At 38.1% G+C, this 14,033-nt stretch overlaps 1 protein-coding gene across 1 annotated transcript in view; it reads left to right on the plus strand.

Moving 5' to 3' along the window:
• Nucleotides 1-14,033, plus strand: part of LOC126248484 (spectrin beta chain, non-erythrocytic 1) — a 294,125-nt gene that overhangs the window by 92,390 nt on the left and 187,702 nt on the right. The window contains exons 3-8 of the mRNA XM_049949503.1: nt 4,935-5,102; nt 10,311-10,427; nt 10,925-11,033; nt 11,113-11,277; nt 11,362-11,474; nt 11,968-12,155. Of these exons, the coding sequence (XP_049805460.1) occupies nt 4,935-5,102; nt 10,311-10,427; nt 10,925-11,033; nt 11,113-11,277; nt 11,362-11,474; nt 11,968-12,155 (860 nt within the window). The remainder of the gene's footprint in view (nt 1-4,934; nt 5,103-10,310; nt 10,428-10,924; nt 11,034-11,112; nt 11,278-11,361; nt 11,475-11,967; nt 12,156-14,033) is intronic.

Here is a 14,033-nt window from a genome sequence, read left to right on the forward strand (position 1 = left end):
TCCCATTAAACGGATATTATGTTGAAAAACAGGGTTTTATAGCCAAGAAGAGATACATAATATGGTGTATTGGGATCCTGAATAAAATCAACCTGCTTTCAGAAAAAAAGTGTTGCATTGCATATTGAACGCCCCTCGTATTTTGCTTACCGCATCACGTGACGCGCTGTGGTCAGTGGTCATAATGTTTTGGCGCATCGGTATAAATGACACACCTCAATTACAGAAATGCACTACTGCTGTAAAGTATGTTCATTCGCACACGGCACAGAAATCTTTCCTTGAGAATACTAAGGTTCTTGAAAATTATATCAAGAACAATATATGATTTAAATGAATTTCAAATCACAGATTAGGTACACCTCAATATAGAAATGACTGGCATTACGGTACGTGATCTTTGATTTCAAAAATGCAATATGTAGTGAACACTCTACGTGCTGCAACCATAGCGTCTAAACGCTGAGACATAGAATCATAGTAGGATATGTTCCTGAGGAACCCATTTCCACCCTGTTTGTACAGCAGTTCACAGAACATCAACAGTGGTCATTGGGAACGGTGACGAACAAGTTGCCGACCAGTTATGTCCCAGATAAGTCGGGAGAACGTGCAGGCATGTAAATCAGCGAGGCACGTTGTGTCCTTATAAAAGCTTGCGCCTCATGTAGCTGGGCAGTGTTCTATAGTAGAAACAGGGCATGCAGAGTTGCCTGAACGTGGGCTGGTATCTCGATTTGTATTCAGATAGTCATTAATAAATATGGTTTACATGTTTTACACGTGAGCACTCCAAACTGCTATATTTGAGATTCTCAGTTACACTGCTAAAACATGCTGCCTGCATGATTGCGGTCGTCGCGGTAGTAGATGGTGCCATCACTGCGGTACTTGTTAGAAAATGCCACTCAGTACCTTGTGCCAGTTTCGACGTTCAAATGCCCATTGTAGTGTTCTAATCGCCCTGAATTGAATTCATTCCCTTAAGTTGTTGCAATTTTTACAAGTGATATAGCTTTTTAGGCCAGAAGCAGGCTACGTCTATTGCATTATGAATTGTTGGTCAAGAGGTGCTCGATGCTGCACTTGAGTGGAGCAATCAGGGCAGGAACAAATGTGTTAGGCTGCCTGGATGTCACAGTTGTGGAAGTTAGGTGGTACTGGATATCCCAAATTTAGGAGCTCTGCTTTGAACTTTATATTCCTGTTCGCGGTATGTTGAAGGATTTCCAGACTTCGTCGGTTTTGAGATGGCAGCCGCTAGTTACTCTGATAGTTCCAGCCAGTAATGTTCATTTTGAAGTTGACGCCATTCCACTGAGTTTGATGTTCGTAGTCCACGGTTACTTTGCGGAAGCTATTTCTTTGTTTTAGCCTTAGGGTAGCCGTATAGTGGGTGTTGTTCACAAGTGGACTGTTTCGCTCTCTGTTGGTGGGCAGTTGTCTCCCGTGGAATTGTCGATGGAGCCATTCCAGCCAGGTGGTAAATACTATGTGGGAGGAAGTTTGAGGCAGCTGGTGATGACTCTGTATGTTTTTTCGTGTGTGACGTAAACTTGGTTAGCGTTAGCGGATTTGTACCATCTGCGAAATGCTTATTCATAGCAAGAGTAGCAAATTGCCAAACCTGTTGCTTTTACCACTTGTAGTTAAGCCGACAACTATTAGTGTCACTGGCTTTCCTGGTGTCGGCACATTGCTGCGTATGTGTCAGAGCCTTGCCCAGGATAAAACCAAAGTTGTTTGAGTACGTACATTGCTCCTTTAAATGTGACTTGGATCGCTCTGTATGCGTATCTCTTTCGTCGATGAAAGGCGCAAAACTGGGTTTTTGCGGTGTTAGAAGTTGGTTACACACTCAATACTGTTAGTCTCTCTCTTAGTGGGACATGTATAACTTTGAGCCGTGCTACTTGCCGTATGGGGCTTCATGATGATGACCCGTTTAGACCTCTTCTTCTTCGGGCTCAATTTCACTCATGGCCGCAGGACTTAACATCGTTAATCAGTTTATAACTTTATGAAAAACACCTGTACACCATTACACAGCTATAGGGTTCATTCGTTTACTGTGTCAGATCCAAAACTCTGTTGAATGTTGTTAATTGTTTCTGTTGCTCCGTGGTTCAGCTGAAACTCGTGAAGGAAAGGAGTTAGGTGTGATTAACACGTGTTCTCTGTGTGTATCAGATATCAGGCTAACAAACTCATATGTGACAGGGTTTCAGAACATGTATTTTACATCTTCCTGAAATCTGACATTTCTATGTGCAACAGAATAATAATGCGTGCATACACAGTGAAGTCCTTAACTTTGTCATGGCTTCCCACAAACAAGGACGGGATATTGCTGGGAACTCATTAACATCATCGAGTTGCTCTCAACCAAATTTTCAGGCAGGCACTTTACGTCTTCGCTTTCACGCCCTAAGTCAAGCGGCAGTTTCGCAAAGCATAAACACACTCTCGTTTCCATGCGTCTAGTGGTGTTGGCATTTATATGTTTTAAATTGACGTTCTTGGCTCATGTTCTCATGGAAAACTGAGACACTTCACGTGCTACGAACTGTAAATTTGATATTTTGCTTGTTACCTCACCTGAAAATAAACGACATTCAACAGTGCAGTGCGCTGGTATAAAAGTCAGCATCGGTAGATAATCAGTTACTGTCATGAGTGGTGAACTGGCCGACTGACAAAAAGCAAGCTGCGCCATTACAGTCTAGGTAGATAGGCCACATCATATTGTCATGTTACATGGAGCGCTTTTCTTGAACTGCGTTATGGTAGATCTACCTTTCTGTCAAGCTACCCGCGTTGACACCGTGGCGGCGCGGCTATTATGGTTCAAATGGCTCTGAGCACTATGGGACTTAACTTCTTAGGTCATCAGTTCCCTAGAACTTAGAACTACTTAAACCTAACTAACCTAAGGACATCACACACATCCATGCCCGAGGCAGGATTCGAACCTGCGACCGTAGTGGTCACGCGGCGGCTATTATGTATCGCAAGATTTCTGTTGGAGTGATGTATGGCGCTACGCCCCAACACTTCCATAAGAATACCCGTAACCTCGCTTGTGAAGTTTGAAAGTAGGTAAAGGTACTGGCAGAAGTGAAATTGTGGGGGCGAGTGGTGTGTCGTGCGTCCACGGAAGACAGGTTCTAGGTTAGAGTCCCGCATTGACACACGGTTTTTATCTGCTAGGAAGTTTCAAAACAGCGTGCACTACGCTGCAAAGTGAGATTCATTGTGGAAACAATTCCTTAATCTTTTAATACCGGTGGTTTCCGCCTGAAACTACTATTTTATTAATTATTTTTTAAGTACCAGTGCCTTTCGTGTGAAACCACCGATGATACTGCGAGAGAGATGCATCTAGTGGTACAATGAGGTACTTCTACGTATGTAGTGAACGTATATAGTAAACTGAAGCAGCCACTCATAGCGTCCAGTGCAACAGTCGGCGCGGAGATAATGCTACTTGATTGTAGGAGATTGTGACATGTGATTTTTTTTTTAAATTTAATGATCGTTAAAACATGTATGTGAAAAGTTATTGTAATGTAAATTTGGGTGTGGAGGACTGCTGTTGTTAGTGCTTTCGAAATGAAACCACTGGAACTGTATGTACTTTTGATATAAATTTATTAAATTTTAGGCCCAGTTTTGCTTGTTCTTTAGGCCTAGAATTTGTTTAGGCATTATGAGTTCACAGCAGTTTCGAGCTGTGGGATTGTGTCAAGGAAAAATGCGAAATGGCTTTCAAATATATCTCGTGAAATTATGGGTGGTTGAAAACTGTGTCCGTGAGTCTAGAGTGAAATCACAAATTTAAAACAACTGATTGTCGACTTTGTATCAATTTCACCTTGTATTCGTTGCTCATTAGGGTAATAAAGATAAATTTTGCGAAAAATTTTAAAATTAATTTTTTATGTTGACACACAGGGTTAAGCTGTGAATAACCTGTTCCTCTCCATATCCTTTCTGCCGGTAGTACTAGTTCCGAAAAGTTGCAGAAGGACTTGGGTTAAATTTTGAAAGTAGGAGAGAGGTAGAGGTATTAGCAGAAGTGAAGCTATGAGGGAGATCGTGAGTCGTGCCCGGATAATTCAGTCTGGAAGAGCCTTGCCGCGGATGGCAAGGTTTCGGGTTCGAGTCTCGGTCTGGATTGTAGATTTAATCTGCTAGGAAGTTGCAACACAGTGTTTTGATGTAGTCATATTCTGCGCTGCTCTTCAGAATCAACAAAATATTTGCAGCTATTACAAGGTTCTCTCTTATCCTTGCGAGTGAGACGGTATACAGTGTAATACCCCATCCAGATCGCTTTGTCTTGCCTGTCTCGTCAGAAGTTCCAGTGTACGAGAGTACCATAGGTTAATGCTACCGTTTAGCGACATCAGCTGTTTTAAGTAAAAAAGCGCTAGCCTTCAGATAGCGTCAGTGCAGACACGCTTTTCAAACTAGCCTCTTGAAGTTTTAGTATCAGGAATACTGTCGTTTTCTATAGTTCTTTCAAGAGGGCTATATAATACACTGTAGCTATCTACGCAAAAACTGTTCCTGTGGTATGTTCTTGTAAACAATACTCAGTTTACTGTATTACGTTGAGAGTTTAGTGATGAAAAATTTTGCCAGGTTTGAAGTGAACCTGTTGTGAAATGAGGAGAGATTCAGCTGTTACTGATAAACGATTCGCAATCAGGGACGTAAATTTTACATAGATGACTCAGCATACTTAGAGATTTCTGGATTATCTACGGCTTTACGTTGGAAGAATACCTCCACCACACGTAAAATTTTATTTGTGATTTCCTAGTACCTTAATTCGTAGCAACCAATTGTGTCTCACTTGTAAACGCACGTGACCTCATATTTTATTTTTTTATAATAGCAGATGTGTGATTGTGTTTATTTTGTGACAGGCAAGAATGGAAGTGGACGATCTATTTACCGATTTGGCGGATGGGAAGAAGCTGCTGAAGTTGCTGGAAATAATCTCCGGTGAGAAGCTCGGCAAACCCAACAACGGCAAAATGCGCGTGCACAAAGTGGAGAACGTCAACAAATCTCTCGCCTTCTTGCACACGAAGGTGAGTTAACGCCGTACATAACATCCCAGCATCTCTCTCTCTCTCTCTCTCTCTCTCTCTCTCTCTCTCTCTCTCTCCCCCCCCCCTCTTTCTCTCCCCCCCCCCTCTCTCTCTCTCCCTCCCTCTCTCCCCCTAACTATAGATTGATGTATACCACGATCAAATGCTTCTGGAGAAACATTTTACGCCGTGCACATACTGTATTTTCATCGCGATTTCAAATCATAAATCTATCTCTGTGGTCTCTCGTTATCAAGTGCGCACTCTGAGGAATTGCGAGTTATGTATCCAGGATATCTATTATAGTTACGCCACCGAAAATTTTGTGAAAATTGGACTGCTCGTTAATAATTTGAACAGATACATAGGATACGTATTGAGCAATACGAAGAAGCAGATACTTGGTACCGACAGACTACAGGGAAGTATACGCAATATTATTTTACATCGTGGTGAAAACAAAGAGGCTGTGCGCCATATATTTGCTGACGCTGACGTGATTCTAGTCGCAGAGACTTCATTAAACAATACGTAGTTTCCCGCCATGCCTTCGATAGTTACTTGCTTTCCTGACGAAGAAAACTTATAGTATTGCCATCAGGTTGGACTTTCATGTCAGCTAGACGTGACGAGTTCAGCGAGTACACTTTATAGAACCTGTATTTTGCATTCATACTCCGCACTTGGTTATGTGCTCTAACAAGTATATGTACCAGATTAACCGCGTTTGCCGGAGGGGCACTCGCTTCCGTCTCTAGCTTCCGCAAGCACTTCTTTCTCATTGAAGTTAACCGAAGACATGTTCTGACAGACCGAACTAACGCTAGAACTGTGACTACCGACAGAGGTCGCAGCTAGCTGCAGCTTTGCGTCGCTCTTGTTGGCGTGCTCGCAGGGACTGCCTGCGCGTAAGGTGGAGATCCGGTTCCGACGCCACATCCTGCACGTTTTATTCAATGCAAAGGTTGAGTTCGGTGATTGGAACACTTCTGACGAAGAGTAGCTTCAGTGGGACGTTCCTCGAAACGCCTTTTAGGGATTTCTTTTAATGTAGGAAGCTCTGTTACTGTGCTGTCTTAATGAAAATAGTTGAATTGAACTACGTCTATTTTGATAAATGAAAGTTCGTTTTCACGAAGTTACTGCCATTTACTGCTCCTTTAAGATCAACTATTAAATCCGCATTCCATGTGCAGCAAAGTGAACATCTCTGTTAGACAAGATTAACTGCTGGAAAGAAGACTCCTCCTACGTGCACAGTTTATAATCTGCGAGTGATCCAACGGTAACAACGGATTCGGAAAGACGTTTAGCCACAGGGTTAGAATTTTATTGGAGCTTCATTTACACTAAAAAAAAAATCACAAACAGAAATGATGATAGAAATAAAAACGTTACCCAAGGCCAATGAAATGTTAGAGCGGGTTAATGGGTCTCAACAATACAGCTGGCACAAGGATATCACTAGTTATTTATAACTGGCAAAAAGACGATAAATGTTGGTAATCATAATACAGTTAACACTAGAAATAAATTGGTAGATGGTTTACGAGCTGGGGCAGGCCAAAAAAGTATTTTTGTATGTTTAAAAAAAATGAATTTGCGTGAACTCATTTGCAATAACGGGGCTCTGCCAGAGCTACTGTGGTTTCGCAACCAACGTGGATAATATGTCACTGAAAGTAAACCCTCGCTGAGTCTCTTTCTCTAGCGTAGTTGCAAACACTGCTACAGCCGGCCTCGCGAATCCAAGTTCCAGTGCTTAGGCAACTCAGCTATCACGATTATACATTATTTTTTCCTCTGCACGTAGGAAAACATTCGTTTTGCCATGTGCCTTTTGGTGGATCTCTGCGAGGATTGGATTTGAGGTTCATATTATTCGTAGCTATCCTGAGAGCCTTAAGATCATAATTTATGTTAGGCATGACTATGGAAGAAACACTTTCCACCAACTACGACCCGAGCAAGTAACTAAGGGCACATACTAAGTGTACTCATATACGAAAACAGAGAAACTCAAATGTCGTGCCCACAATGTTTTCGCGTTCTGTTAGGCAATACGTACGTACTTACGAGGAAAAAAAAAATTCACTGTACCCCAAATAGCACATTAATGGCAAAGTGGCCCACAATGCTAGCTTAGAGTTTTAATGTCTAGTGATGACGGTTAACAGGGCTGAGCCTTCATACGTTACAGCGGATTTTCACGCCTGGTTGATCGTACGCTGTCGGAAATCTGATGAGAAAATGACGACTGCGTAAAGTATGTTTTTTGAAGAAGAAAATAATGTATTTGGTAACTAAAATTCATTGCGCCAATTTTCCAATGACGCAGTTGCATGTTAAACTACATTACGCATTAATGGTGTGTTTAAACAGTCATATGAACTGCATGCGCAATATTCCGAAGCACGTAATCGATGCATTTTACAACAGCCGTGGCTTACCCTCTATAAACAAAAACTAACTGATGAGGACTAACACGAGCTGAAAAGCGTGGCTCCTGCATGCTGTCGTCAGTACCGTTTTGGGCGGGCGTTTGGGAGTGATCAGGAGATGTGACCTTGACCGCAGAACAACGCTTCCCGCTTGCTGTGTCCTTCAAAACAAACGAGCCGCGCTTGTCCTTTTCTTTTTCCCCACGTTCTGAAATAAACTGAAAATCTTTTGAGGAACGTAACTGGAATGTTGAAGGAGCTCAGCGCATAATATTTTGTCATCTCACTGTTACATAGATGTATAAAAAGTACATAAATATCTCCTGGCGCAAGTCAGTGCAAAAAACTATGTACAGAAAAACAAATATGAGTAACATGTAAGGCTTGCATCAGGTTTACAGATTACGCAGCGGTTGAGCCAGAGAAATTAAGAAGGTTAATGTCATGAACTTCCTCATATGTGTATGAAAACAGGATTGAACTGTACATTACATTTTAATCCTGTCTCTACTCCACGAATGCCTGGATGTTCTTATCGCAGAAATGAGCAAACTGTTTGTGATCTAAAACCACAGGACACTGATTCTTGTAGGACACCATCATCATCATCATCATCATCATCATCATCATCTGAAAACCCCTCACTGTACTTATCCTGTAACAATTTTACGTAATGATGGGATAAGTTGGCAATACATTCTTTGATGATCCTGTAATGGGCAATTCTGTTTACTTTCTGGATAATGAATGACATGATACTTAATTTTTAAAATAATTTTCATGATTATAATTAACATTCAGTCCCACAGTAACTGCTCGACATAAAATATTACTTACAGTGGAGATACTCTATCCCACACATGTTGTATAAATATCTTTGAGTAAATAACTAGCTGTCAAACTTTAATTTCAGCAACTCTCAGATAATAACAAATGTGTTATAATATACACGCAACAGCAAATTATCGAACAATTTTAAAATGTTGCTGAAAATAATCCAAGAGCTACAGACAGCAGTAATGGTTTACTCAGGGTTGATATATGTACATCTACATCATCAGGACATGAGCACAAAAAAAAGCTATAATTTATATATTATGCAAAATAAATAAATGTATGTGATTATTTGCAGACATACTGATGATGAAGGCAGTAAAGTTGAAATAAGCTTGTATCCAAAAGTAAAATATCAAGCACCATAGTATCTTCCAGTTCTCTGCATAATTTCCTACTGTGACATAATATATGCTGCAAGCCCCATAATTAAGAAATTATTAAATTACTTACTACATTTCACATTATAAAGATACAGATGGCATACACAAAAATTTCCCAGTGTGGTTAATGGTAAAATATAAGCTGAATGTTATTTAGTTACTTTGCATATTCATTATACACAGAAGACGAGATACCAGAGGGGACAAAAAAGCATAGAAAGAAGGTACAAACAAACAGTGTTATCAGTTATTTAGTAAATCAGGTCTACTTTAGAAGAGATTTCAAATTCTTTAAAAGAGTGTAAAAAGTTTTTTCTTTCAGACAATTTTGGGCCTTATTTTTAAAGACCTTAAGAGAGTCATCAAGTGCCTGCATAGATAATGTGTTGAAAAGGCTTATTTTTATATAATTAAAAAGGAAAAAAAAAGATAGAGTTGTAGGTATTTCTCTCTCTAATGCTTGATGAGTATTATGATTATGAACTGAATGGCTATGGTTATAACTGTTAAGGTTTTCTTTTATGTAAAATAATAATAATCTTACACGCTCTCAATAGTAGAGTGAGTTCTACTGTTTTCAAGTATGAACTACTGTTCATTGTATCTCAGGGTAGCACACTGGTCTTGCATTCAGGAGGACGACGGTTCATTCCCGCATCCGGCCATCCTGATTTAGGTTTTCTGTGATATCTCTAAATCTCTTCAGACAAATGCTGGGATGGTTCCTTTGAAAAGGGCACGGCCGACTTCCTTCCCCATCCTTCCCTAATCCGATGAGACCAATGACCTCGCAGTTTGGTCTCCGAACCCCGTTGTATCCCACTTCCACCAGGTCATTTAAAGATGAAGTTTAAAAGATTGAAAAAAAAAGAAATAAAATAAGAAAAGTGTAGTTAATTCAACAACTAATGGAATGGTGTAACTAGCATTAGAGAAGTATATAGTTGGGAAAATATTGTAGATAATTAATATAAAAGGATAGTGAAAGTGTTGTAACCATTTTAATGCCAGATAGATAACGAACAAAGCAATAATGACAATATCCACAGAAGGCTACATTTACTAGCAATTAGATATTGCTGCCAGTTTCAGTATTTAATTTTAAGATACATGTGGCGTGGTTGTATTTCTAAACAGTACCAATAGTTAACAAATTCAAATTATTATTAAATAAGTAAATAATTTGTAACTCTGTGGTGAAGTAAACAAGTGACATGTTAATTTAATAGTATGTGAAGCTTTTCATCACTTTCCTGATCTAAGTTTAATATGAAAATATTTGAATTAGGAGCTGACGTGTGCATTTTACAATTCGCCCACAAAAAGACTGAAGGCAATTTCAGTGACATTTATTACCCAAATGACAACTTCCTGTGACCCCTTATTATTTGTCTAAAACATTATCCATGAATTCTGATATATTATTTATTTTTTTCGTTATTAACAGTTCTAACTGTGCAGCATATGGCACAACCTGGAGGGAAAAATTGTTATGTATGAAGTTTCTAGACTCAAAACATTCCTCTTTTTAATTTTTTGTTTTGTTTTAGGTTCGTTTAGAAAGTATTGGAGCAGAAGATATTGTCGATGGAAATCCCAGACTCATTCTTGGTCTGATCTGGACAATTATTCTTCGTTTCCAGATCCAAGAAATTGAAATAGATGTGGTATGTTAGATTTAATATTATATTTCTTATTTTTGTAATTAGTCACATTTAATCTGGTAATGTTAATGACTGAGGATTAGATGTGTTGCATTTATCCTTTATTTGCCAGAAGTTAAGCTTGAAACCACATTTGCATAGCATCCTTGTAAAACTGTTCTTGCATACTAGTCAAATGGGTTTTTTCATAGTTTAGTTATTAGAATTTGCTGTCTACCTGCTTAACTGATTGGTTAAATTCTTGCCTCTCATGTATTGGGCCCTGGTTCCATTCCTGGCCAGGCTGGAGATTTTCTCCGCTCGTGGGTGTTGTGTTGTCCTCCTCATGATTTCATGCTCATCACCAGCATGTAAGTCACCCAATGTGGCATCGACTGAAATAAGACTTGCATGTGGCGGCCAAACTTCCCTGGTTGGGGCCTCCCAGCCAAGAATGCCACACGCTCATTTCATTTTTTAGAATTTGCTTACCTATTTTTGTTTTGTTGTTTCTTTGACAGGATGAAGAAAATGAGAGCAGTGAAAAGAAATCTGCAAAAGATGCACTGCTCCTCTGGTGTCAAAGGAAGACTAGTGGTTACCCAGGTGTCAATATTCAAGACTTCACTGGTCAGTAAACAAATATTTCTTTTCAGATTCCTTGCCAAACATATATAAGTATGTAACATACAGTATTTTTAACTTACAGGTTCATGGCGAAGTGGGCTTGGTTTCAATGCACTGATTCATGCTCACAGACCAGATTTGATTGATTATGCTGCTCTACAGCCCCACAAGCACATAGACAACCTTAACAATGCGTTTGATGTTGCCAACACAGAGCTTGGTATTCCACGTCTGCTGGATGCTGAAGGTGACTTAAAATGAATTAAGACTAAATTATTGTAGATTGTGAGTGTTCCAAAGATTTACCACATTATCATTGTCTTTTCCTTAGATGTGGACCAGGCAAGGCCAGATGAAAAATCCATCATAACCTATGTAGCATCATACTACCACACATTTGCAAGAATGAAGAATGAAATGAAGAGTGGAAGACGAATAGCGAATGTGAGTTTTTGTTCAAGAGTAGTATTCACTATTCCATTTGTCACTAACCAGCATTCAGCATTTGATTGAATGTATTGGTACCAAACACAACTGTTTTAGTTAATCTTCTTGATAAAGCTATCATTTTTTTAAAAAAATTTGTATGTGTTTCTCCTTTTTTGGTTTTCCTAACAGAGATGCAATACTTTCAGATTATTGATATGAAGCATATGCATCCACAAGAGGTGCCATTAGCATGTGCCCCCACCCCCTTTAATATAATCGGGAGTACAGTTTTTGTTCATTAAAGAATTACATTTCTGTTCTCTTGGCTATAATAAGATTTTTGTGACACCTATAAAATTTAGTTCTTGCAGCTTGATGTGTCTCAAACCTGACCAGCTCATTTATATAAAATACATATATGCTCATATTTTTTATGACAATCTTTTACTGATTATGATAAGAGACACACATGGATTAAACATACCTTGTATAATTTTATTGCTTACAGATTGTTGGGCAAATGATGGATGCCGATAAGAAAAAAGTATTTTATGAGAAACTCACTACAGATTTACTAGAATGGATAAGACAGAAAGTAACAGAACTGGAAGATAGAAATTTTCCAAATTCTCTAGAAGGTATTCAGAAGGAGCTCTTGAGATTCAAACAGTACAGAACAGTTGAGAAACCACCAAAGTAAGCATTTAATAATTTAATTTTTTTAATATGTGCGAAAAGAATAAACTATTTCAATGAAAGAAATAGTATCAAAATAACTCAGCATCTTATGTATTATTAGTTGTATTTTATAATCTATTTATTCAATCAATTATGTAGAAAGAGATGCTAACAAGGAACAATTTTTACCTGTTTTTAAACATAATTCTGGTTTCTCAAAGATAAATTATTCTCTGGAGTAGATTTTGTCTGCTCCACACCTTACTGAATGAAAAGTAGATTTATTAGAAGATGTAGAAAAGTAATTTTTCCTTCCACAGTAGTTTTTGGTTATTACATTCTTAAATAGGAGTTTATTGTAGAAAAAATATATAAAATTAGTTTAAAATCGAACAGTTGCTACTCAACACATAGCCAGTCTTTTTGTTGTGCCTATCTGCAACTCAGTATCTCCTCTATATGGTGAGTAGCAACTATCCTTTTCATAATATTGTTATCAAATTAGTTTGCTTTTAGAATTCTTAACTGATCAAGAAATTGTCTGCAAGATGTATGTCTGTAAATACCACACAGATACTGATTACCTTCTTTTGTGAAGTAAATACTTTTTGTGTAAATGATCATTTAAACTGAAATATTGACGAAGAAAAATAGGTACAATTTAGTTTCTAATTTCTGTATTCCAAAGATGTTGAAGTATACAAAAGTACCCAATCAAGATATTGTAGAAATTTTGGAGTGAATCTTTGAGTTTAAATTTTCATTGTCATGTAAGTCAAAACATTGATTATACTAATATTTAATTTTTAAATTATTTTTTTTTGGTATCATAATGCAGTAAAATCATTTGTCTTGCATTACAAAAGAAGGCTATTTATGGGAAACCAGTTAAATACTTTTCTGAAGAAAAAAGGCATTTCCAATTTTCACTCTTTGTACCATTTTGTGTGGTTTGACAACATTGCAAACAGAATAAAGGATCTGTGATTGGTGTTTATTGAATTCATTCTTAACTTCTTCTCATGCAGATAGCTTGTTATGCAAATTAGATAAAGTGTGTTGCATGACATTGTGTTCTTTTCTTAAGTCGTAAGCTCATCATGTGTTACACAATTAATTCTTAAATCTTAATGCCTCTAGTGGCCTGTGCATATTATGTCACATCTGTTTTTTATTTAATCTCTGAGTAAAATAATAAAGCTATCCTCTGAAATGTCTTTATTCAAATTCAAACTGTGACAGGCTGAATATCCTCCAGAAGTGGATAAAGTAACTTGCATATTAGTGTCTAAATACTTTAGAAAGATTGAAGTAAGACAAGGATTCATTTCAATTTCATATTTATGCCACAGTTTTCCACTTCTTTTTTTTCACTTTCTTAAAATAATAAAATCAAGGAAAAATTCATGTGTTGTTTCATCTGATATGGATGTAATGGAACATTGTTAGATTAAATATGTAATTTCATTCCTGACAGGAAAGCAACTGCCAGTGGGGATCAACTGTGAATGGGATGTTCAAATGGAAATAACATAAAATAGTCTATTTCTCACCCATTCATGTGTTGTGCTACATGGTGACGTATTTTGAATCTGGGACATCATGTACATGGCATTGATAGTGTTGAAATACAGTTTCTACAGTACATAGGTCTGGAGCTTTCTAAGTAGGAATCCTACCACCCAAGATCTAGTGAGCTTGTATAAAATAAGGGGGAAATGGGTAGGAATATATACTTTTTATTTCTATGGCCAGTGATAAAACAACTCGTGGCATAAACTGGCATTTATGAATAGAACATTTTACGCCACCAGTTTTCCTAAAGAGAATGTTACAGAATCCTTTTCTGTCATACACATTACAATAGTACTCTTCTTTAGCATATGTTAATGTATG

Source organism: Schistocerca nitens, chromosome 3 (assembly GCF_023898315.1).
Source record: "Schistocerca nitens isolate TAMUIC-IGC-003100 chromosome 3, iqSchNite1.1, whole genome shotgun sequence".
Lineage (NCBI taxonomy): Eukaryota > Metazoa > Arthropoda > Insecta > Orthoptera > Acrididae > Schistocerca > Schistocerca nitens.